Source organism: Zootoca vivipara, chromosome Z (genome assembly GCF_963506605.1).
Source record: "Zootoca vivipara chromosome Z, rZooViv1.1, whole genome shotgun sequence".
NCBI classification, from domain to species: Eukaryota; Metazoa; Chordata; class Lepidosauria; order Squamata; family Lacertidae; genus Zootoca; species Zootoca vivipara.
The window spans coordinates 28426426-28451238 of record NC_083294.1 but is presented as its reverse complement, the minus strand read 5'-3'; the positions used below and the strand labels follow the sequence as shown (position 1 = coordinate 28451238).

The window sequence follows — 24813 nt, the reverse complement described above, 5'->3', positions numbered from 1 at the left end:
AGGAGGGTGTCGCGGTCACTCTGACCTGCACATCACCCCCGGACATTTTACGGTCTATTGGTGATGTGCCAACGACAAAATAAATACCTCCTCAAAACACCACAGACCAGGATAAGGTAAAATAAAACGAAGTTGCTTTATTGTGTGTTCATAAGCTTAATGGTTGCAGTACAAATCTTAGGTTGTTCCAAATTTCAGATGGTTCCTATACTGGCCTATTACCTCTAATTATAAATTACCGGCCTATTACCGCTAAAGTCAACTAAATAAATATTTGTAAATAATCTCTCAACTCTGTATCCTGTCTGACTAAAATCACCACCTATTTATATCAAATCATATTGAAGTGGAAAACGGAGGAGGAATTAACAAAAGATTATATGATTAAATGGTCTCAAGACCTGGGGAAACCCATAACAATGAAAGAATGGGAAAAATTATGGACGAAAGACTTAGAGTTCACACCATGCTATGATGATATAAAGGAAAATATTATGAAGATGCAAAACAGGTGGTACTTAACACCAGCGAAAATGGCAAAAATCTACCCAGGAGTAAGCAACATTTGCTGGAGATGTAACCAGACGGTAGGCACCCACATTCATATGTGGTGGCACTGTAAACAAATCAAGAGATTTTGGGAATCAATCTATAATGAAATAAAGAAAATGTTGAGATACCCTATTAAGAAGTGTCCGAAATTACTTCTTTTAGGAATGATGCCGAACGAGGTCAATCCTAGAGATAGATGCTGCCTAAGTTATGCGGTCACCGCCGCAAGGCTACTAATAGCAAAAAACTGGAAGGCTGTTCATGTACTGACAAAAGAAGATTGGCAAGAGAAATTATATAATTATTATAATTTGGCCAAAAAACATGAGGAAATTAAAGGTTCCAAGAAGGAGGAAATTGATAATAATTGGAAAACATTTACAGATTATATAAAAACAAAAGTAGTAAACTCCAACCTTATCTTCACTAATTAAGGTTCAGTTTCATATATGGTAATGTATCAAGTATACTTTGCTTCAAGTATGAAGTGGAAAAACTAGAAGAAACAGATGGTAAGAAATATGATGCATGTTACAAATGATAATAAGAAATAATAAGAAATAATTGTATATGGTAGAATAAGGTATGTAGAATATAATCAACATGGAAGAACAAAAGGAAAAGCTTGGATCAGGTTGAGAAGTCAACGGGAAAGGGGAAATCGTAAGGGAGGGGGGAATGGGGGAGGGGGAAGCAATTTTCTGTTTCGGAGAAATGAAATAAGACAACTGTAAAACTTGTAATACTTGTTGTATTTACTTTTATTGTGACGTTTTATTTTGTATTGTGATGAATGTTGTACTATGTAATAAAGTTTATTTTTAATAAAAAAATTTTTTAAAAAAATCACCACCTATTCTCCACCTCAATATATTAAACCAGCTCTCTGCAAATAACCCACTAACTCCTAACTCAACACCAACTCCCTTCAACTCCTCTTATCTCTCTTTATCTCCCCCCCCCTGTCTGCCTGCTTCCCCTTATATATCCCTGCTTCTGCCTGGAGAGCTCCCATTGACTGTTTACCTTCCTGGCAACTTAACTCTTTCCAAGCCCCTAGAGGTGAAACGCCACAGAGGGTAAACAACAATAACAACAGTAGTAGTAGTAATAATAATAATAATAATAATAATAATAATAATAATAATGGAAGTCACTGATCATCTAAATGGGGTCTAGGATATTAGCTGGAGCAGCAATGCCTATATTGAGCTAGGCTTCTGGGAGGCTGTTTGCCCAGTCGTGTATCTCTGGTTTTCCAACACTGCATGCAGAGTATCAAGATAAGCGATTCATTGAGTTACAGATGTAAAGTGGTCCCATCTTCATCACTGATGCTGTTGTACTCTATTCACTTTTTTCACACACCACACAAAAACATTTCTATTTCTTTTTCAAGCTTTGAAAATTAGAGATCCTTCGTCCTAAGCATTTCCCCCTTTCACCCAGCAGCAATTTCAATGCCAGAAGGCTTAACTTATCTCTTGAGTTCAGTAAGCTGACGCTAAGCCCATCATAAGATACAACAGAGACGTGCACAATTTTGTGTGTGTGCTAGGCTAAAAATAAAAAGCTGCCTTTGAGGTTATTTTGTTCCTCCCCCCCGCCCCGCTAGTGGATAGTGGGGAGGGAGGAGACAAGAAGGAATATTGCTTCCAGCAACAAACATTTTGCAATTCTTAAAATTCTGTGCTGGGGAAGGAAAAAAAACAGAAAAGGAGCGAAAGGAAGGCAGAAAGTGAACAACAGGGCAAAGGTGGTGTTGGTGGTAGAGGGGCAGGGGAGAAAAGAAAAGGTAAACTCAAAAGAAGTGTATGTTTTGCTGCTTTGATTCTATATCGGGAGCAAGGTACAAATAACTTTTAAAAATATGTTTGATGGGTGCATACTGGCAGTGATTTGGGACTGAAGTCTTACAAGTGTCCCAAATCTCCACTGGCACAAGAAAAGAGTTGTTCACACACTGTGTGGGAATGCCCTCACCCCCAACCCCAGGAGGGGCACAAAATGCATGCAGTATAGCTCAGAGCAGAAGACTCTTGAGCTCAGGGTCTTGGGTTCAATCCCTATGTTAGGCAAAAGATTCCTGCATTGCAGGGTGTTGAACTAGATGACCCTCTTGGTCCCTTCCAAATCAACAATACGAAGCCTGGAAGGGAGGCACAAGTTTCCAAGAAAGGGCAAGAAGTGAGTAGGGGTGGGCAAACCTGTCCATTTCACTTCCTCCTTTCTTCAACCTTTAAATTGAGTTCTTGGCATTTCCATTATCAGTCTGCAACCTTCTTCTTTTTTTTTAAAAGTCCTCATGAAAAGTGGCCAGTATTTTAGTGCTGATTTGTTCTAATATTCATATCCTTTTATGCAATTTTGTGTAATATCCCCCATTTTTGCCAAGCACTGATCCCTAATACGATGTGTCATTGTGGTGTGTTTTCATTAATTTATGCATTTCCCTGTGTGTCGCTTGGTGGGAGGACGGTGTTGTAAAAATGTGAATTTCGAAGGACAGCTGTGCTTTGGTTCGTGTATTGTTTGGGAAAGTGTGAATTAAATAGATTAGTTTTTAAATGTGGGCTGAATTGAAATTTCCTCCCATCCCAAAAGCAAGCAGAGCCAGGCATTTTTCGGACAGCAGTGGAGGAACATCTGAGGATGTCCACCCCTCCTAGTACATTCCAAGTATGATGGGTACTGATATTGGTTCTGACTCCATGTGTTGAACCTGCAGTTCTGTAGGCTGTAGGTTCCCCACAGGCTCTGCGCAGATCCTGTTCTCGAAATGTGGAAGCTGATTCCAGAAATAGTATGTGAGGTGTCCTAAAATGGCCCAGGGAAGCACGCTATTTCTGGGACATACTATTTCTAGGTTGCAATGTCACCTGGCTATGTTATGCCTTACCTTGAAAGGTGAGTGCTGGTCTGGGCTGAAGATCGCATGCTATTTCTGGGACATACTCAATGTGTGATGTCCTCAGGGTGTGTACGTACGGCCTTGCCTAGCACCCACTATAGCACTGGTCATTCCATTGACTCTAGCATTCCTGAGGACTTTGAAGCATGCACAGGGAGACTTAGGTACACTGAGAGGACTTCCTAAGGAACAGAAAACCTATGGAATGGGAATGGAATGGAATATCCTTGAAGACAGAATGACTGGCTGGCTGAAAACTTGGAATAGGAAAACTCCATACCTTTCGTTGCATGCCCCATCTTCACGTTCCATCAAAGCAATTTCATACCACTTCAACAGCCATAACTTCCCCCAAATAATCCTGGGGACTGTAATTTGTTAAGGGTGCTGAGTTGTCAGGAGACACCCCCCCAACAGCAGTTCCCTGCACAGACGTACAAGTTTCAGAGTTCCCTGGGAGAGAAGAAGGATTGTTAATCCACTCTGAAAATTGTAGCTCTGTCATGATAACAGGGGTGTCTCTTAACAACTCACAACACCCTTAACAAATTCCATGCCCTAGGATCCTTGGGGGGGGGGGGGAAGACATGGCAATTCAAAGTGGCATGAATCTGCTTTAAACGTATAGTGAAGATGGGGCCTCAGAGTGCATTGCAGCAGCTAGACCTCACTTCATTTGCTGTGGTATTTTACAGTGATGCCTCCCAAAATGAAACTTATTAGTCCTATTTAGGGCAGGATGTAAAACCAAGGAACCCCCCCCCAAAAAAAACCTTCCTAGCAAAGATGGCAAGACCTTTAAATTGCCTTTATGACCTTGTAGTGAAAAGGGTCATGATTCCTGACATTAATATTCCAGTTAGTCCAGTGTTGCACAACAGCTTCGAACCTGGGCATCCGGCCAACATTGCATTAGTTAAAGACACCATTTAATGAAGCAAAGTTTGCATCCTGAAAGCAATTTATGAAATTGCTTCACATGTTTTAATTTTAGGTTTCGATTCCACACCACTTCCTAAACATTTATTTTAAGAGATGGTTCTGTGTAATTATCAGTTTTGTATTATTATTTTTTACTCCAAGTCTAATACATCCAGTAGCTACTTGCATATAACAAATCTTCCAAACTCATGCTGTGAGGAAGAAATGAAGCAGTAGCATGAATTACGCTGTGTGTGTGAGTCTTAATTAAAGCACTTGAATAGAAATGCCCAGCCCTATTTCATTGACATGCTGGCAGAACTAAGGGCCAAGCAAAACTTAAGATGGTAGGACCGGTTGTGGGAATCTGGGTCTTTGCATCTAAAAATCACAGAGGTGGGCATGATTTGGATATAAATAGGCAGGGGTGCCAACTTGAATAAAATATGGGAGGGTGCAGGTAAGCCCTGTCCCACATAATTGATCACATGACTCCCCTCAAATATTTTATTGGGAGGGGCAAAGGGACCTTGGCCCCTAGGAGTTGGCTCCTATGTAGATAGGGGTGGGGTACTGGATCCCTCCATTAGCCACTCCCCCTCTCCCATGATGCACATCTGTAGCAAGGGGTGGGGAGGAGAGAAGCAGTGGGACATGGTTATGCACTCTTAAGAGTTTATCTACACCAGGCTTCCCCAAACTGCGGCCCTCCAGATGTTTTGGCCTACAACTCCCATGATCCCTAGCTAACAGGACCAGTGGTCAGGGATGATGGGAATTGTAGTCCAAAACATCTGGAGGGCCAAAGTTTGGGGATGCCTGATCTACATCATACATTTAAAGCAAATTCAATGCACATCTGATGCACAGTCTCGTCCCCCCTGCAAACATTCTCCAATTTTACTTATAGTTTCCACCCCCAAACTCTACTAATGTTAGGGGAGTTCACTTATCACTATTAGGCAACCCTCTTCTATGCATTTCTATCCTCCACCCTCAAAACCATTCCTTTCCTCTGCACTCAGCCTCCAGGCTCTACGGATGCTGTACATCTCCAGGGAAGGAAGCCTAACACACTCCAGGGGACTGGCATTTGTGGAGATGCATAGAGGATCCAGCACAGTACAAGAGAGACTACAGAAATACTCTTAAAATAATTCAGCAGAAGCCAGCTTCCTCAGCAAGGAAGTGCAAAGAAGGGGGGGGAAGAGCCTTGCTCCCCCACCCTCAGTCAAGTCCAGCTGAGCAATTAGCCTCTCCCAGGCCATGACTTCAAGAACAGTAGAAGCAGCAGGGAAGGGAGAAGAAGAATTCAGAGGTTTAAAATAATAATAATTTTATAAGTTGTGTGTCTTTGTTTCTCAATTTGATCCTTTTACATGGTTTTTTTAATGTACTGTGGAATTTTATGCATTGTGACTTGTAGTTATATTTATTGATCATTGTTTAGTAATTATTTTTTGTTAATTGTAAAGAGTGAATTCCTGTTTAATTAGTATTTGCCGATGTTCTGAGAGTTAATTTTGCTGTCTACTATTATAGTCCAATAGATCATTGAGTATTACTTTATTTGTTAGGTCGTTCCATTTTAAAGTTTCCTTTTATTATGACTTTTTTTGTATCGGACCAGATTATTATAAGGTGTACTCTCTTTGTTGTTTATTTTGTTGCTGCAAAACCACCTTGTGCATCACAGTACAGAAAGGCAGTACATAAATTAAAGGTGAAATGAAACCTCTAGTTTGCTCCTCACACCCAGAAAGCATGAGCCAGTGGCAGTCTGGGGAATGCCGCTCTAACGATCCAGAAAACAAATGTTGTATGACTTCACAGTCAATAGGCTTACCTTTCTATGTAGCACAAAATGTGCCGGGAAGCAAGTGAGAAAATAGAAGATCGGGTGGAAGACAGGGACTGGGGCTTTCTCACCTCCTGAGCTGGGAGGTTGATTTTGCTTATTACATTGCTATACATTTAAAGCCCTCAAGGTCTGAATCCACACAGGCAAAAACTTCCTGAGTGCTACTGGCAAAGCAGAATATATGCCAGGTTGGATCACATAAACCAGAAACACCATGGACGCAAATTCAGTCTTGCAATGCTACGTATCTACCTAAATTGCCATTTAACACCCCCCCCCACACACACGCAAGGTAGAAAATATGATTTCCAAAATGCACTCAACAGTTGCTCTTAACCAACTGCTATAAATTTCATTTCTTCAGTGCTTCCCTCCCATTATGCTATCATCCTGGTTTTGGCTACCTACCGTACATTTCTCACGGCTGCTGTAATGAAAACAGTAATTTCAAGAAATGCCCAACTGTGAAAGAGCCGAGGACAGGTTGAAAAGAAACTCAGCTGGAATACACAGGCTTTTTTAGTGGGCATTTCCCCCTTAGTAACTGCCGTCAATATAAAATGCCAGACTCTGAGCAACTGTTTCGCTGAAAAAGACTTTAGTGCAAGTAGCTGACGTGGTTTCATGGTGGTTCATATTGTCAATTAAAAACCTGTGCTCAAATAAGGATGCATCAAATGTCCTGAAACACAATCCTTTGTTGAACATTTTATAGGAAGATGACCCAAGAGCTGGTTGACCTCTGTTATTTATTAAGAAGCATTTATAACTTATCTTTTAACTCAAGGTCCTTCCAGAAGTCCTTTTCATTGTGCATTCATGATTATTTTTGCTCATGGTGGTATTCAGAGCCGTTTGACGCAATCTGGCTTTCAATAATACCATTTGCGCTTGTAAAAGGTTTGGGCGAGGACATACTGCTGCTTAGTTTCCAATTGACGCATGTTCCTGAGCTTCTTGCTGAAAACTCTGTAACCTTTTCATGCCACAAAATGTTCTGGGTTATTGTTGTTGTTCAGCGCGGACACTGAGGTCCAGCTCCAAGGGCCTTCTGGTGGTTCCCTCACTGCGAAAAGTGAAGTTACAGGGAACCAGGCAGAGGGCCTTCTCAGTAGGGGTGCCTGCCTTGTGGAATGCTGCATAAAATAGCACTGATCTAGGAAAATAGCACTGATGATAATGATGATGAGGAGGAGGATTCTTCATGCTGCTTTTGTCCAGATGGCAATAATGTGATAACTTTAGAGAGACATCACATTTAATAAAGTTGAGTGATGTTTGGATAGTCCAGTAAAAAATCCACCACCAATGCACTATTTTGTCAATCACATGTTGCAGAATAAGCCCACAAAAGGAGTCCTAAATGAGTTTAAAATATAGCTTCCCTCCAAAATACAAATTTAGCAAAAAGAAACCACAGACTGCTAGAAAGGGTATCTGGGAGGCCATTGGATACCGTGGACCTTCTTTGAGAAATGGGTTTCTCGGAGCATGTAAAAAATGTACTAGGAAGCTGCTGGATCCATCCAATTCCCTAAACATACTTCCAAAGTGAAATGGAAACTTTGCCAGTCCTGGAGATGCCATGGTAATTTCCCCTCCCACTGATCTAATGGAAGGAGTTCATTTTAAAAAGCATGCAAGCAAAGGAATTGGTGAGGAACACAAAGGTAAAAAGTCACCTTTACCTTCTGCTCTAGCCAGAACAAGCCTGGTGGGGCTTTGGGAGTAGCAGTCCCTCCACAACAGGCTTTACCTACACCCAGGCACCAGAGAATTGCTTTGTAAAACAGACTAAAACAATAATTAGCAGTAGAATCCTATAATATCTACTTGAAAGCCAGTCTTACTTAACTAAGTGAGACTGTTCAATGCTTATTTTGCAGAGTTTTAGGCCCAACAGTCTAAGATAGTTTTATTCACCCAGGCTTTTAGACTCCAGCCCTATGTTATAGCTTAAAGTTGCTACCTAAAACTCAACAAAATAGGCACCTGGGCATGGTTGGTCCAAGACATTTGGTGCCTGAGGCTAGGCATGTAAGAAGGCATCGTTTTCCATGCCACTCTGCATTTGTTGCATGCAGCACTGTTCCATTCTGTTGCAGTCTGTGTTTTGCTACAAAAAACAGCAACACGTTATTCACGTTGCTGTCAACTGTGGCAAAATTACATAATCCACGCAATTAATTATGTGAATCACATTTTCATTATGTTAGTCCACCTATTCATTCCAATGCAAAGCAAACACAATGCATAAGGGGTGGAATCAATTACATATTGTTTGCAGACTGAAGACAACAACAACGGGGAAAACCAATTGTATTCACGGGATTGATTTTTATTTTATTTTATTCTGGAAACAGGACAAATAAGCACTGGCAATTTCCACTCCATTTCTGTTTCATTCTGAATTCTCAGATATCCCTGCCTAAGGCAGACAAGAGGTTTCATCCTATTCCATATTTAGCAAACTGGCCTGGCAGTTCAATCTTACTTCAGCATTGCCAATAGGACAGAGTCCTCTGCTGCATCTAAAATCCCCTGTTCTACACTTGCTGAAAAGCCAGCTTCCATACAGCTACTAAACATGCAGAAACCCTGTCATTTTTTGTGTCTGACCAACCTAATTGTAATCGTTTCAGGCAAGAGGAACTACCAAGGATTATATCTTCAACCCATAATCATATGAGAAAGTTACCCAAAGGGAGGAAAACAGACTGTGAGCATCACCACAGTCTCTTAAGAAGAAAGTTAACTACGGTGAAAGTTGGTGCTTGCTGGGGACTGGTAGGGCAGAAAGCAGAAAGGCCAGAAGTAAGGGGAGCGAGAGCAAATGTCCGGAGAAGCTAGAGACTATGATAGGGAGAACCAACAACTAACTCTGGTTTTATCCCCATCTTCCCTGCTGAATTCTAAAATGGTGATATAGACTAAGGAGGAAGCTGACAACCAGTGCCATTCTGTAGATTGGTTATAAAAAGGAGGTATGCAGTGAGTATGGCTGGCTAGGGGTAAACTAAGTTGGCAGGGCAAACTTGCCCTAATGAATCAGTCTCTACTATGCAGGGGTATTTTACTGGCTATGTCTCTCTGGTGGTGGAAGTGAGTGTCATTGCCTTCCTACTCCCATCATGGGCTTCCCAGAATAATCTTTCTGACCACTGTGTTAAACAGGATGGTGGAACAGACTGATGCTTCATCTGATCCAGCAACACTGCTGATATTTACTTATGGAGCACCGGTATTATATGTGTGGGAGCATTAGAGGATTTGATTATATTCCAGCTATACTTCGGAGCATCATGAGAGGCTCCTGCTGTATGAATCCAGTATCAGAGAAGGAGGAAGCCAGCCAACCAAGAGCCTGCAATTATGGGGAAAGGCCAGCATGGCACCCTCCGGATGTTGTTGGGACTACAGCTCGCACCATTCCTGGTAAGCACCCAGGGATGGTTACCCACGCTGTGATGGCTACATGTGAGGCAAAAGACAAAATGAAATGTGACAAGTATGATAGCCTTGCTGCACACTGTAGCAGAAAGTAAAGAAGGAAAATAGGAACCATCATTTTCTGTTGCATATTCATGCACGTAGATATTGTGGTCTTAAAACTAAATGCCTTTTGTTTACTGGGACTAATGAAGTATAACAAAGCCAAATTCTGGCGCATAACAGCTTAATTGTGTCTCAGGGGTTATCATTTTGAGTAGCTTCAGGAGTGTGTGTGTGCGTGCGTGCTGTCAGAAATTCACATGCACAGAACACATTCAGTGGGAGTGCTTCAAGGGATGTGAACGGAAATTTTTGTGAAGCAGGTAGAGATAGTTGAGTGCAGGTGGGGTTTTTTTTAGGGGGAGAAATATAAGGCAAAGTAACACACACACACACACACACACACTGCACTAGGAATTTTGCTATGGTGACTCTGAAACCTCTGCCCAGGGGTTGGTTAAATTGCCTTATTCTCAGAAAAAGCGAAGAGTCTCTGGCTGTCGTTGGCTCGGCTGTTTATATCTGCAAAGAGGGCCTAGGATTCTAATGTGGCCTCCACACAACGCACCATGTCTGGGGATCTACACTGAGGGTAGAGATGGTGTGTCTCCAGAACATGACAGAAGCTGCATAACGAAGATGCACACCTTTGCCAACAGGGAGTTCCACAATTCAGTGGCTGCCACAGAGAAAGATCTCTCTCCTGGGCCAACATTCCTCACACTTCTGTGGGCGGAAGAACTGGGCTTCCAGCAGTGGAACATCCAAGTGGAATCCCAGACATGATGGTTAGGATTCAGCATGCATGGGCAGCTCAAGCTTTCTTCCCCTGCTTGCCACATGCCCAAAGGTTGTGGGCATATGCCTTAAGTCATCTTCAGGAGAATGCTATACATTTACCCAGTAGCTTTAAAAGAAAGAAGGTGGCCAGTTTTGAACAGGAACCATATGGGAAATCCGCAGGAGCTACTGAAATTTATCTACACCTCTCTTCTGGAGTCAATGTACAATAACTGTCATGAAGTGGCTGGGCAAAGGAGAGTGGTGAGAGACAGCAGCCAGGGAACCCCCAGAAGAAGACTCACAACCAGGGGATTGGTGGGGGGACACTGAGGAGAGGTCAGATGCAGAAGATTGGGAGGATCTTCCGGATGCAACATAGTTTAGTGAGCAGGAAGAGCCTGTGACAGGGAGCAGTTCAGGCTGAAGCAGAGGAGGAGGGTCAAGGGAGTGCAAAAGAATTCCAGGAGTCTCCCTCTCCTGCTGTGACAAACTCCCCTCCCCCGGTCTCTGAGAACTCACAGAGTAATAAGAAGAGCAGAACAGAGGCCAGAGGTGTGCAGGTGCAGTTTGAAATTGCTTAGGAAACATCTGGGAGAGGAGGAGACTTAGAGAGGGCAGAAAGCAGAGACCAACGGCTCCATAGGAAGAAGAAGAGTTTGGATTTGATATCCCGCTTTATCACTACCCGAAGGAGTCTCAAAGTGGCTAACAATCTCCTTTCCTCTCCTCCCCCACAACAGAGTGGGTGGGTGGGGCTGAGAGACTGGTGTGGGGTGGGGCTGAGAGACTGGTGTGACTAGCCCAAGGTCACCCAGCAGCTGCATGTGGAGTAGCAGAGACGCGAAACCAGTTCCCCATATTACGAGTCTACCGCTCTTAACCACTACACCACACTGGCTCTCAGTGTTGATGAGAGCATGAGGTCGAGTTGTATGTTCATTTCTTTGAGTAAACAGTTAACTTCACTGACCACATAGATCTGCTTCCTTTATTGCTGCCCTGCATCTGACTCCAGCCCTGACACACAACAGAACACTGAAGCCTGGAATAAGTTACAAGCTTCTTTTTAATCGATGCTTCCTCGCTTTCTGACACAGCATGCCAGTTCATTATCACAAGGCTCACCAAAAGGTACTAACCCTTCTACCAACAAGATCACTGTTATATAAACCCTCCACAGAGGCTTCGGAGATTTGTGACACCTTTGGAGCAGTTAAATCAAAATTGTAAATTGCAATGATGAGCTTCAAGCCAGCGTTATGATTTCCCTGTCGCTCTTCCAGTGACATGATTGCCTCATCGCCATGATGGATTGACTGGGTCCTCTTCCCGCAATGCATGCGTATAAATCTATTCCCCCTCCCCCTCTGAGTCTTTTCTGACCCAGAAAGATTATCACAGAGCAAGCAAGGGCGTAGGAAACTCCAGCCTTTGTTAGAGATTGTCACTGTTTGCTAAAAATACTTTGGTAAGAGTCAGTGTCTCATTTCAGAGACAATAAAACAGCACTCCTTCCTCAGGTATACATCCTGCCTGGTTTGAGACTTTAAACAACAGCTGAGTTAATATAGTAAGGCAGAAAACACACAGCTTTGCAGGAAACCTTAAGCTACCAAGATCTAGGAAATAATTCTGTTGTGTGTTTTTTTAATGGTGCTGTGGCATGAGCAGGTGCAGAGTCATCTTGGAGGGAGGGAGGGCCAAAGGTTTGGTCACTGTGACGCAGGTCACATCCACATTTAAAGCATATGACTTTCCCTAAAGAATCCTGGAAAATGTAGTTGACCTCTCACAGAGCTACAATTCTCAGCACCCTAAAAACAACAACTTGATGCGACCTCAGCCTAACCAATCTCACAGATGCCTCTGGAGGATAAAATGTGAAGAGATAGCTCCATATATGCTGAGCTGAGCTCGTCGGAGAAAGGGTGGGATGCAAACACGACAGTTTATAAGGCCCCCAATGGGCTAGCAGCACATGAATCTGTCTTGAGCCTTAAGATGAGCATCACAGGCCTCACTCTCTGGTTTCACCTCAGATCGTATAAAACTTTCGCCTTTTACTCTCTGGCTCATCATTAGCAAATATTCAATTGGTAAATATGAGGAACATGGCTGCCTTGGTGGTGGCACCACATTTGTGGAACTTTCTCCTCAGGAAGATGTGACAAGTCGAAAAGGGATTTTTTTCAGATTTAAAAAAGGGATCCACCCCACCCCCCCACCCTCAGAAGTATTGCAGAGAGGGAAAGCTTACATTTCCCCTTTGTGCTACCTCGTTAACCACAGAGCTTACAAAATCTGCATTTTTAAATACGAAACCCCTCTGCATGTTAGATGTAAAGGTGCTTTTAGAATCACATGTGATCAAAATTACCATCTTGTTGGCTCATCCCTTCTTGTTGGCAAAATCCACAAAAATCAAATGTACGTTAAGGAATCTTACGTGATAAAGTGGAACAGTGTTGCTCTCAGCTAAGGAGAAATTCAAGGCATCTTGCTGTCCGGATTCAAGCCGTACGTTTATGGAAGAGGTCAACATGGATGGGCTTATGGGATAGTTGGGGCTGCCACTGTTCTTGCCCTTTTTCCTTGACCTGCGACCCGTATCTCGCTTGTTGTCCTTCTGAGTCAATGGCTCTTCCTGGATCACCAATATTTTGTCATCACTCAGGTATCGCAGGAGTGAATTCTCAGAGTCTGTTATGGGGTGAAGGAGAAAAAATGAGGAAGAAGGTAGGAAGCTTCAGTTCAATGCTGATGGAAACTCAAACATACTTTTGTGACTGGGGGTGGTGATACATAAAGAGAAGCCCCAAGCAGCTTTTTTCTTGATGTCTGTAACGTGACATTTTCAGGTGAACCCACAAGCCACAATGGTTTGCACCACTGGGTGTCATTTTTAGACCTGAATGTTTTTTTTAGATGCACAAACACGCACACAAAGAGGAAACGAAACACAGCTATTCTATCAGCTCTTCCCAGTCTATTGATCCAAAGAGCCTTCTTTCCCAGAAACAAAAACAATCCTTTTAAAATTACTGTTCTTTGGCACAACAAACCACAACTCTGTATGGCATGATAACTACAAAATGCACATTCCTTTTGTCCTTTTCCCTGGGGAAATAAAGGGAGACATTGTCTCTTTGTTCTTGCATTTATTACATGGATCCTCCGAAACCATGTCCAAAAAGTCTACAAAATAGAATCACCGCATAGTTTAACCAGAAGTGAAATTCTGGGGTGAATTTAGAGCAGGAGCAGATAATCTGTGGCCCTCCAGATGTTGCTAACAGCAGACCCCATCAGTTCCCAGCCAGTATGGTCAATTATCAGGGATGATGGCATTTCTAGTCCAACAATGTCTGGTGTGTCACAGGTTTCCCAACCCTGATTTAGAGGCTCTTGCTTGAGTGAAATGTCTGAGGACTTTTGAAGTGTGCTAGATTAGCAAAGGTCATATGTATAAACCTATAACCATGTGCATGCCCCTAAACTGTCCCAGAAAAACCAGGACATCCCGTTTTTTCTGTAAGAGCACAGCGACCATTTTGGGCACCATGATCTCATGCAATTTTGCGCTGCAATCTTGCCCCTATAAATCTTGCACTTTTTCGGAGCTGTGATCTCTTGCAGGTCATGTGACTCACATGGGAGTGTGGCCCCAGAAGATGGCAACCCAGTTTTTCGTTGTGACATGTTAGAGGGTATGCATGTGTGCTTATGGGTGTTATACACAAACCCAGAATAATGTTTTTGTAGTTGTAACAGTATTTCCTGCCCTTTACCAGCATGGCCCATGGTGGGTTTCAGCACTTTAACATTCAGAATTTAAACAAATATCAGTCACAGCAATAGAGGATCCCGAAAATCCACATTTCAAGTGCTTGCGCTTGTGCATACACTCACCTCGGCTACCCCTCTTGAACATATTTGGCTCTTTTGATTCTCCTATCCAGCTGTATTCTGTAGGCATAGAAACTGGCCTCAGATCACCTGGGAAAAAAGTGCAAAGGGAAGCCAATCAGCATTCTGGAATTCATTAGAAGAAGAATTAGTTAGCACTAGAAAGGCACAGTGCATACGGAGTTGGTAGGAAAATCCTAGCAATTTGATGCAGTTGATGGTACCTGGTTCTAGTCTCTGGAATGTAATGGAATTGTAAAATAGTAAGTAGCCAATGGTTCACCTGTTCATTCCCCTATTCAGAAGGCAAGGCCTGCAGGGAAAAATAAGTTCTCACTTCCTCTGTAGGACAAATATGGTGAATCTGCGGCCTTCCAAGTGGTGTTGCACTCTGTCTCCCATCAGCCCCAGTCAGCACAGCCAGTCTTCAGAGATAGCAGCAGCAGTGGTAGTTCAACAACAACTGGAGGGCCGCAGGTTCTCTATTCTTGCTTTAGAATGAGAATAAGGCCTAATCTTCAATATCATTTAAAGCAGTATTGCACTACTTTAAACAGGGTGTTTTAACAGTCAATCCTTCTCAGGGAACTCTGGGAATAGGAGCTTTCTGAAGGGAACAAGGGTGTCTCCTAACAAGTCTTGGTAACCTTAACTAACTACAGCTCCCCGGATTCTTTGGGAAGGGCATGACTGTTTAAAGTGGTATATCCCATATTATCTCTGTTTTGCTTGTTCCTGTGTTCACTAAAAGCAACACGTAGAGCAAACTAGTGCTTGTCAGGGGTGATAGAAGCTGACTTTTGGCTGAACCTCAATCCAGTTTCATTCACGTCATGTGTTATTCTTTTAATTTTTGAACAAAAAACCCGTTGTTGTTGTTGTTGTTGTTGTTGTTACTATTACTACTATTATTAGTCCTCTTTTAATTTTAAGAAGAAAACCCAAGGCAGTTCACAGAAAAATAAAAACCAATGGCAGAAAAAAATGATAAAACAAACTATCAAAATACAGTAACCTGCAATTAAAATGTGTAGTAAAATACCTCCATTAAAACACTCATAGTTGTGTCTTCAATAAATGATGGAATGCCAATATCCAGTGGGGACTCCTGTATTTAATCAAGCGGAGCATTCTACAATTTTGGTGGTAACGGTGAAAAAGTCCAAACCTTGTGTTACCATGAGCTGATAACCATCAAGGTCTGTTGCAAAACTAACCAGGTTCCATTTGTTGAACTTAATGCCGTTACTGGGCAGCGGAGGGATAGGCAGTCTTTTGGGTAACCTGGTCCAGAGTAATTGAGAACTCTGTAAGTAAGTGACAGGATATGGTTTAGCCTCCAGATCAGCTGCAATGGAAGCCTCACATTACAATAGTCTAACAATGAGGTCACCAACACATGTTTCACAGTGGCCAGTTATATTTATCCTATTCTGTCCTATTCCTAACCATTGGGTTAAACAGGCCACCCTTTCTCTGAATAATCATGGACTCTCCTCCATTGTGATGATGCTGGATGTTGTAGAATGATATCCAAAACTACATCTAAGTTGATTTGAAACATAGATCTAAAACTGATGTTTTATTCATACAAATCTTTCAAGTGTGCCCTGTCATCACACTGGCTGTGTATTTCAACACTTTTAATTCTCAACCCAGAAAGCTAGGGGAAGCTGGAGAAGTTGCAGCATTAAGGGAGACGCAGTTCTGTAAAACTGGCTATGTGGGATCATATTTCTGACATTGTCAGTGCACATTATCATCAACACATAAAAACAACCCTCCAGTTCATGAGTGAACTCTTATCTGAAACACACAGCCAACTTTTACACACACACACACACACACACACACACACACACACACACACACACACACCACCTTAGCAAATGTCAGCCTGGCTCTGGTTTTGTGGCTTGTTCGCTTGAGACACTCGGGTTATTTTCTGAAACATTAGACATTGACCAATCTTCCAGCTCCCAAAATAAACCCAGAGCTGGAGAAAAAAAATACTGAACACAATCAAGAGTTTCTTTTCTCTTTTCTTCCATTCCAATAGCTCATTTCCTCAATTCTGCGCTCTCTCTCTCTGTGTGTGTGTGTAAGGAGAAAGCAACACACACATACACATCAACAAAGATTCAATGCACAGCTACGCAGATGGATAAATGAAGCTTGCTGTTTACTGATTTGTGACACATATTCACCGATTCTTCCGCCTGCTAAATGAGATGCCATTAATTCAGAATGTCATTACATGCTTTGAAGAGGCCAGGTTGCACCCCCCCTCCCCGATTACAATCTTGCAGACTATGATGAAAGCAATTAGGGTTTTATTTATCTTCTTGCCTTATTACTATGAACTTTGCAATAATCAGTTATATATTAGAACAGAGAGGCGGGGCGGGGCGGGGGGAAGAGATGGGGGAAGCACAAGACTCAGAAGCATACCATCTGCATTCCAGAATCTTCATATTACAAAATGTACAATGTGGTTTGTGTACTTGGAGATAGACCATAGCTCAATAGTTGAATGCAGAAGGTCTCAGCTTCAGCCTTCAGCATCTTCAAGGGTCGGGGAAAGACTCCTGGTTGAAAGCCTGGCAAGGCCACTGCCTATCTGTGCAGACCATACTCAATTAGATGGACCAATGCTCTGACTCAGTATAGGACAGCTTTTTATGGTCCTACCTACCTGCATATAGCTGTGCTTCATTCGTTCCAAAATATCAACATATCAGCTTTCTCTTTTCAAATACCAAACCCTCTCCCACCTGCTTCCTGCAAGCTTTTAAAAGAGAAATGTGTATGCCCTTCATAACAACAGATACCATATCTGTTAAAAATCCCCATTATCTTAGCAGATAATCTTTGTTCCTGAACTGTGGCACCACATGGCCAGAACTATTGTTTACAAGGCACATGGAAAATTTTCAAGATAGTAGAATTTTCAGAATTGTTATTTGATGTGTTCAACCTGGTGATAGTGACAGATGAGTGCTCCCTGGCTCGGAATAGATTCAGGTTTTCTGAGCTTTCTAGGAGGTGTCTAGGGAAAAGTTTGAGTCATTCTAAATAGCTTCCCCCCCCCTCAGAACCCTAAAACACAAAGCAAATATGCGGAGTTCAAACAAATTTCCTTGCTACTTGAGCAAACCTACTCTTGTAGGCGAAGACAAAACCTATGCTTCAAGAGCAGGGCTGGGAAACTCTGGCCCATGTGCTAAATGTGGCCCTCGGTCTTCTCTTTCTGGCCCTCTGAACTCTCCCAAAGCCAAGCCTCCTTCTCAGGCCACACCCCTCACGGGTCTTACTTCACATTATCCAGTTCTTTTGCCTGATGGGAATGTATCCCAGAACTGTAATGACGCCTCTTGCTTGCCTGGATGGAGAAATGCAAGTGTAGAAACTTCCTGTGTGTGGCTGGTAGAATCACCATAGCCTAGTAGAATCACATCTGCTGCCCCACCCACTACTACACATCCATTGAGCCCACCCTATCACTGGTTCCCCACACCCCTTTGCTAAGGTAACTTTGCTTGAGAGAAGGATGAGAAGTGCTGGAGAGATCTACCAGCAACTACAGTATTAGCCACAATAGCTAAATAGGAAGCAGGTTCAGAAGCAGTATGTCATGGAATACTAATTGTTGGCAGTGACACACCAGGGAGGGGGGCTGTTGCCTACCTGGGGAAGTGCCATAGCTCAGCTTTGCACGCAGATGGTCCCAGGTTCAATCCCTGGCATCTTCAGGTAGGGCTGAGAGAGCTGCTGCCAGCCAGTGTAGACAGTACTGAGCTAGATGAACCAGAGGTCTGACTCAACATGAGACAACTTCTTATGTTCCTGCCTGCTTATGTTCTTGCTAGAAGAACATGGGAGACAGGGATGGATGGATCAATTTATTTCTGGTTGATGCACATTTTGCCTGTGTTCACTCATAAGTTAGTTCTGTTCTGTTTACATCCCAATTAACGGATTAGTTCTGAAGGTGCAGATCAGCTCAGTTTGCACTGGGGTGCATAGAAACTGAAGTGACCAGCCATCCCTAGGAAGAAGTAGGATGATGGTGTGCAGGATGGACCTTTGACTCTGTGGAGTGCACTTATGAAGATGGATGCATAAATCAACTGAAAGAGAGAGACTATGGTACTCTCTGAAATCAATGGACATAACCTATTCATTCATTCCATTGAGTCTATTCTGAGCTGAGCTTAGTTGGACACAACCCCAACCATGCACCTGCTCACCAGCAACTTTCTCCACTAGCTCTACCACTAATGCAGTTTGTCTATACCTGAAATAGCCTCCCACTTGATCTATCCTTTTGCTAGCACTTTCGTTACTGAATTAAAAAATCAAGCTGAGAGGGGAGTGGGGAGGATCGGATCATGGGTGTGCCAAAATAAACAAATGAAATAGAAATATCAGTTCAGAGAATGACATCATCTGCAATAGGTTGTTTCCTACAAAGCAATATTTCAACAATTACATACTTCCTTTTCCTTTCTTCTCCAACCACCTTTGCTTTGTTATTGTCTCAAGTTATCCTATCTGCATCCCAGGAGACTGCAGGTTGTTTACAGCAACCTCCCTCTCTCTCAATCACTCTCTCTCCTGCTCTGAGCTACCTGTCTGCAAAGCACCTTTGTGTGGCACAATATATTAGAATGACAGGAGAGAAACTCTTAATTTGGCAGAACATAAAATACAGCTCTGCACCTTTCCCCCTTGTGGGCATAGGTCACCCCATGTTCTCATAGCCCAACAGCTATCCCTAAAGTGTTCAAGATGGGCGTAAAACCACTCAGGGTCAAGGGTTAAAATTAGCACGGAAAAAATAGACACTTTGTTTGCAGATTTGAGGCGAATCCATCTGATTTCAGGGATGTAGCAAATTTCAGAAATGGGGCTGTAAAGCTCACCTTTGTTCTTCTAGGCTCCTCCTAGGCTTATGGCTGCTTTGTTTATTTACTCAAAATACCTCCAATGATGCTACAGCTTGACATTGTTTCACTCTGAGTGGCATTCTGGGGCAAAAAATATGGTAGCTTCTGTAAATTTTGCCCCAACCCTGAAATCTGAAAATGGGGAGGCAGTTTCTCTGCTCCAAAATTTGGGCTAAATCTAATTTTAATTTTATCCCACCTTTCCTTCAAGGACCTCAAGGAGATATATATGGTACTCACTTTCTCCATTTTATCCTCACACCAACCATCTGGTGAGACTGAGATATAATAACTGCATCAAGGACATGCAGTGAGCTTCTTGGTTGAGTAGGGATTTGAACCCTGGTTTCCAACAACCTAGTCCCTCATTCTAAACATTACACTACACTGGTTCCCACTTGAGAACTTATGGACCCAGCCTTGGGGAAACCCAGCCAGATGGACAGGGAAGGAGGAAGAGGAGGAGGAGGAAGTGAGAGCTGGACCATAAAGAAGGCTGATCACTGTAGAATTGATGCTTTTGAATTATGGTGCTGGAGGAGACACTTGAGAGTCCCATGGACTGCAAGAAGATCAAACCTATCCACTCTGAAGGAAATCAGCCCTGAGTGCTGACTGGAAGGACAGATCCTGAAGCTGAGGCTCCAATACTTTGGCCACCTCATGAGAAGAAAAGTCTCCCTGGAAAGCAGGGAAGAGAAGAATTCAGGGGATATTTTTGAAAATTAATTTTATAAGTTGTGTGTCCTTGTTTCTTAATTTGATCCTTTTAAATGGTTTTGTATGCTTTGTGGTATTTTATGCATTGTGATTTGCTGTTATTTTTGTTGATTATGGAGTAGTAATTCTTTATTGTAATTGATAAGTGTAAACTGTTTAATTATTATTTGCTGATGTTTAATTTTACTGTTTACTATTGGATTCTAACGGATTATTAAATATTGCTTTATTTGATATTAGTTGTTTATTTTAAACTTATTGTGACTTTTTATATTGGATCAGATTGTTACTATTAATGTTGTTGTTGTTGTTGTTGTTGTTGTTGTTGTTGTTGTTGTTGTTGTTGTTAGTGTTGGAAGCCAAATGTGCAGTGAATAATAATAATAATAATATATTATATTTCTATACTGCCCTTCATCCAGGACCAGAGGATGGTTTACAATATAATAACACAAAAAATGCACATCATAGTAACAAACAAAACACCACCACCACACACACACACACACCCCGTTTAAAATGCCATAAATTGTTTAATTAGCCAATGGCCTGAGAGAAGATGAATGTTTTTGCCTGGTGCTTAAAGATATGGTTCCAAAACAATGTGAAATTGACTGTCATGACACTTCCTCCTTGGCCTTTAGACCCCAGAGATGTCCACTCTCCAATCTTCCCTACCAGTAGGTCACAGCTCCTATTTCTCAATGTGAAGATTCATCCTGACCCAATTCCCTGCTGAAATTATTCACTCACACAACATCCTATTGCCGTTAAAACATGCATGAACACTCTATGCTGTTATGGAAGCTCAAGCAATAACTGCATGTTGTTTACCAAAAGTTTTCGGGCATGCAGGTGTCTATGAAACATTATTAAAACTACTGTATGTGGTTGGGCTGCAGCAGAAACACACTGCATTAATGTTATAGGTGAAATTACCCTGCAAATTTTAAGAAAGCAGCTTTCATCTGCTAATCTATTTTCCTTCAAAGAGATGCCGCAGACCAAATGTGAACATCAGAAGAAAATCCAAACGCTACTGGAACCCGGCTCTAGTATAATGTAGCTGGTGTCTTAGCTAGAAGTCATTGTTCACTCAGACTTTATGAAAGCAAGCCCAATCCACCTTATTGGCTCACTTTTTTAAAAAAAGGCAAAGCCATTCCATCTTCGCTTTGATCCTACTATTAAGGCAAAATGCCAACGAGATTTTTGTGGCTCAAGGAAAAAGCAGAGAATGAAGATGGTAGTTGTATTAAGTCCTACTTAAGTTCTGCTCTCCAGTGTCAATCGAATAACACACCTCAGCCAAGTGCTGATTTGTACGCAATAAGGAGAGAAAATGTACACCCCACATGTAATAAAACTCCTTTAAGGATTCATATCTCCCTCCAGTTAGGGTTCCCAGCAGCCAGGCTCTTAATTCCTCATCTTTTACACCTCCTCAACTGTTTCAAATCCAGCTCTGTGCTTCAAGAGCTGTTGTGGCCATGACCTGGAATGCAGCAGCAACCAGAGCATTGGATCTGCAAGCACTTTCCCCAAATGTTTTGTATACTGTATTGTATGGTTTTGTTTTTGTATGTTTGCATGTTATTTTCAACAATAAATGCATTTCTAAGTTTTCCCCTAACATATGCAGTTTTATATAGATTTTTTGCTTGGAGAATTGCATGACAAAATTAGGAAAAAGTATGGCTGCAGTTTGATCTGCATATTGTTTTCAGGAGAGCAAATTAGGTAGGTTCTCATTAAAATGCGAACGGAATCAAATTTCTCCCTCATACCTAGGTATGTGATAACTTATATGTGTTTCCGCATCTGTGCACAAAACCTCCTCCTTTCCATCTTAAGAAGGCAGGAGCTTTTCATGCTGTCAGCGATATCCTTCCTCTCACTAATCCTCTTTCTGCTTTTTTGTTTCATTAAGCATTCAGCCTCCAGAAGAGTTCTGGAGAATTCAACAGCTTGGTCACCACTTTTTGATGTAGTTAATCAGTCCTAAGAAAAATAATGCACTTGCTGTTGTTACTATTCTCTAACGGAGCAATGTGGTTCTAGATGGGTAGCTATGAGAATGCATTGCAGCTAAGGATGGGGCAGAAAATCAATTCAGGTCACATATAAAGGTGGGCCTAGTTCATCTGCACTTTCAGAAAGAATGTGAACTGAAGCACAACCATCTTTCAAGATTCACAATGAATGTGAACAAAAATGCACATAATAGTGAAGATAAGTTACAAAAATTCACATCAGTAGGCAAAACTGAATACAAAATGTGCATATTAGGATAAATTTGCACAAAAATTCTGATGCATTTTCATGAGGACTTTTAAATATCTTCTTTAAAATCACAAACTGATGTGGAAATGTGAAGAGCTGAACTTAAGATTGGAAAAATGAGTAACAGAACTGAGGAACTGACAGATTCCCCATCCCTTGTTTTGCTAACCAACATGAGATTTTTAGTCACTTTGAAAGTATTACATTTGTTGTGACTTAAACTGATGTCATGGCCTCTTCCCCTCCACCCCTAAGAGCTTATAAATCAATAAGTTTGTTCATCTTTAGGGTGGCATAGTACTCTACACAGTTCCTCTGTTTTTTGCAGAAGCTTTGAAGGAGCCATGGAAAGATATATTTGCATGCTAGGAATCAATAAAGCATAAGTTTATAGTCCACAAGAATTTTATGAATGCATCCATCCCACTAAAATGTATCAAATGCATCAAATCTCAAAACTCAACCTTAATACTTTCCTTAGGATGCCGATGGAGCTATCTATTTAATGTGTTAGAAGAACACCAGGGAGACTGCCGGGGGGCAAGGGGAAACCTTAAAACAGCTACCAGAATCTGTGCTATAAATTCTAGAAATGACTGTCATGTCTAATCCTTTTGGGAGCAACCAACACTTTGGAAATTCTCATTTCAAAGGATGCAGAGAAAAGACAGTTCAAATTTCAAAGAACTGTTTTTCAAAAGTAAGAAAGAAGATGCTATTCTACACTATGTGACAGATATCCACTCTTCAGTGCAACCTCTGCATCCAGCTTCCTGGCTAATGTGTCTTCTTTTCCAGCATAACCTCTCATGGTGTTGCTTCAGAGGACTTTCATTTCCTTTGCACCTGACTTTTAAAACCCCACTTTGGACATGACCTAGTTACAAGTCCTTTTAAACATCTGCCAAAGGAGAAACCACAGATGTTCTACTCAGGGGCATAGAGACATATTTCTGTTTCCTTGTCTTCTTTCTTACTTATTCATCATATTTCAAGCCTGCTGTTCCAGCATGGAGCTCAGGGGAAATATATGTAAGATTTCCCCTCACTGATACCCTTATGGAGGTAGGCTAGGCTGAGTGAGAGCAACTAGCCCAGGTTTATCCAATACGTTTTATAGCAGAATGGGGATTTGATCCTGGGTGTCCCCATTCCAAGATCAACACACTGTACCCTATGCCATGCTGAATAATTGGGAGACTTGATGTTAAAGAGCAGTCTTCTCCAACATGGTACGCTCCAGATGTTTTGGACTACATTGTCTACCATCCCTGACCATTGGCAATGTTGGCTGGAGCTGATGGGAGTTGTAGTCCAACAACATCTGGTGATCGGTAATACTAAGCTGGATGGTGTGACTCAGTATAATGCAGACTTATGAAGGTGCCTTACATTAACTCTGACCATTGGTCCATCTATTTCAGTATCGTTTACTACACCCATTGGCAGCTGCTGTCCAGGATTTCAGACTGCAGCTTTTCCCCCACTCCTACCTGGAGATACCAAAATTGAATCTGGGACCTTTTTCATGCAAAGCCATGTGGTTAGACAAAGACCTACAGACCTGAGCTCAAACTAAGGACTGATTTGATCCCAGCTGAAGTCAGATGCCATTGGGAAACTGATATGCAAGACATGATAGAGATGCCCATTCCCTCTTTGCCTCTCAGCAGTATGCTGCATTTAAACACTGAGGCTGCATTTAGCTATCATATCTGACAGGCATTGATAGATTTTGAGTTTGAGCTACTTAAACGAATCATTGCAAGGGAGCCACTACAGCACTGCAACAGAAACTGTTCTGTGCACTGTACAAGTTCCAACAGGTCACCTGGTGCGTCAACAAGACATCCATCTCTCAGAATCCGATTTATTGTCATTTCTTTCAACAGCCATGCAAAAAGTAAAGACTAGGAGCAAAAGCTAATGAGTTTCCAGGCCAGCACTTCTTGGCAATCGATTACCAATCAGCTTCAGAACCTGTCCAAGTGAAACCGGGAGAGCAAACCTCTTTGCAATCATATAAGCAATGTTTATTAATGCTTGCACAAGTTGGACACCTGTGTCTGAAAAGGAAGCAATGGCTATCTTCTCCCATTCCTCATCCTCTTCTCAAATGGAAGAGATTCTCACAACTGGAATCATGATATCAGTGAAATATCTAAGGGCTCATCACTATTGGAGAGCTTAGGATGGTGCCTTATACCAGGCCAGGTTATTTGGCCACCTATTTGGCCATTATCAGTGGTGGCTGGTGACCACTAGGCAGGGAGTGTAAACCATGGGTAGCACCAAAGCCAGAGCCAGGCAAAGCTGACTCATTCTAGATTTGCCCCCATCCTTGCTGAGTTTTGCAAGGCTGCACTGCGACCGAGGAGGAGGAGGAGGAGGAGGAGGAGGAGGAGGAGGAAGGTGACAGGCAGTGCTGGACTGGA

The 24813-nt window shown here is 42.2% G+C and overlaps 1 protein-coding gene across 2 annotated transcripts in view; it reads right to left on the bottom strand.

Annotated features, from left to right (window-relative positions):
- LOC118084387 (connector enhancer of kinase suppressor of ras 2-like) overlaps nt 1–24813 on the bottom strand; it is a 315789-nt gene that overhangs the window by 89210 nt on the left and 201766 nt on the right. For both annotated transcript variants that reach the window (XM_035113863.2, XM_060270182.1), the window contains 2 exons: nt 14430–14516; nt 12967–13220 (listed from right to left, as the gene is read on the bottom strand). In XM_035113863.2, the coding sequence (XP_034969754.1) occupies nt 12967–13220; nt 14430–14516 (341 nt within the window). The remainder of the gene's footprint in view (nt 1–12966; nt 13221–14429; nt 14517–24813) is intronic.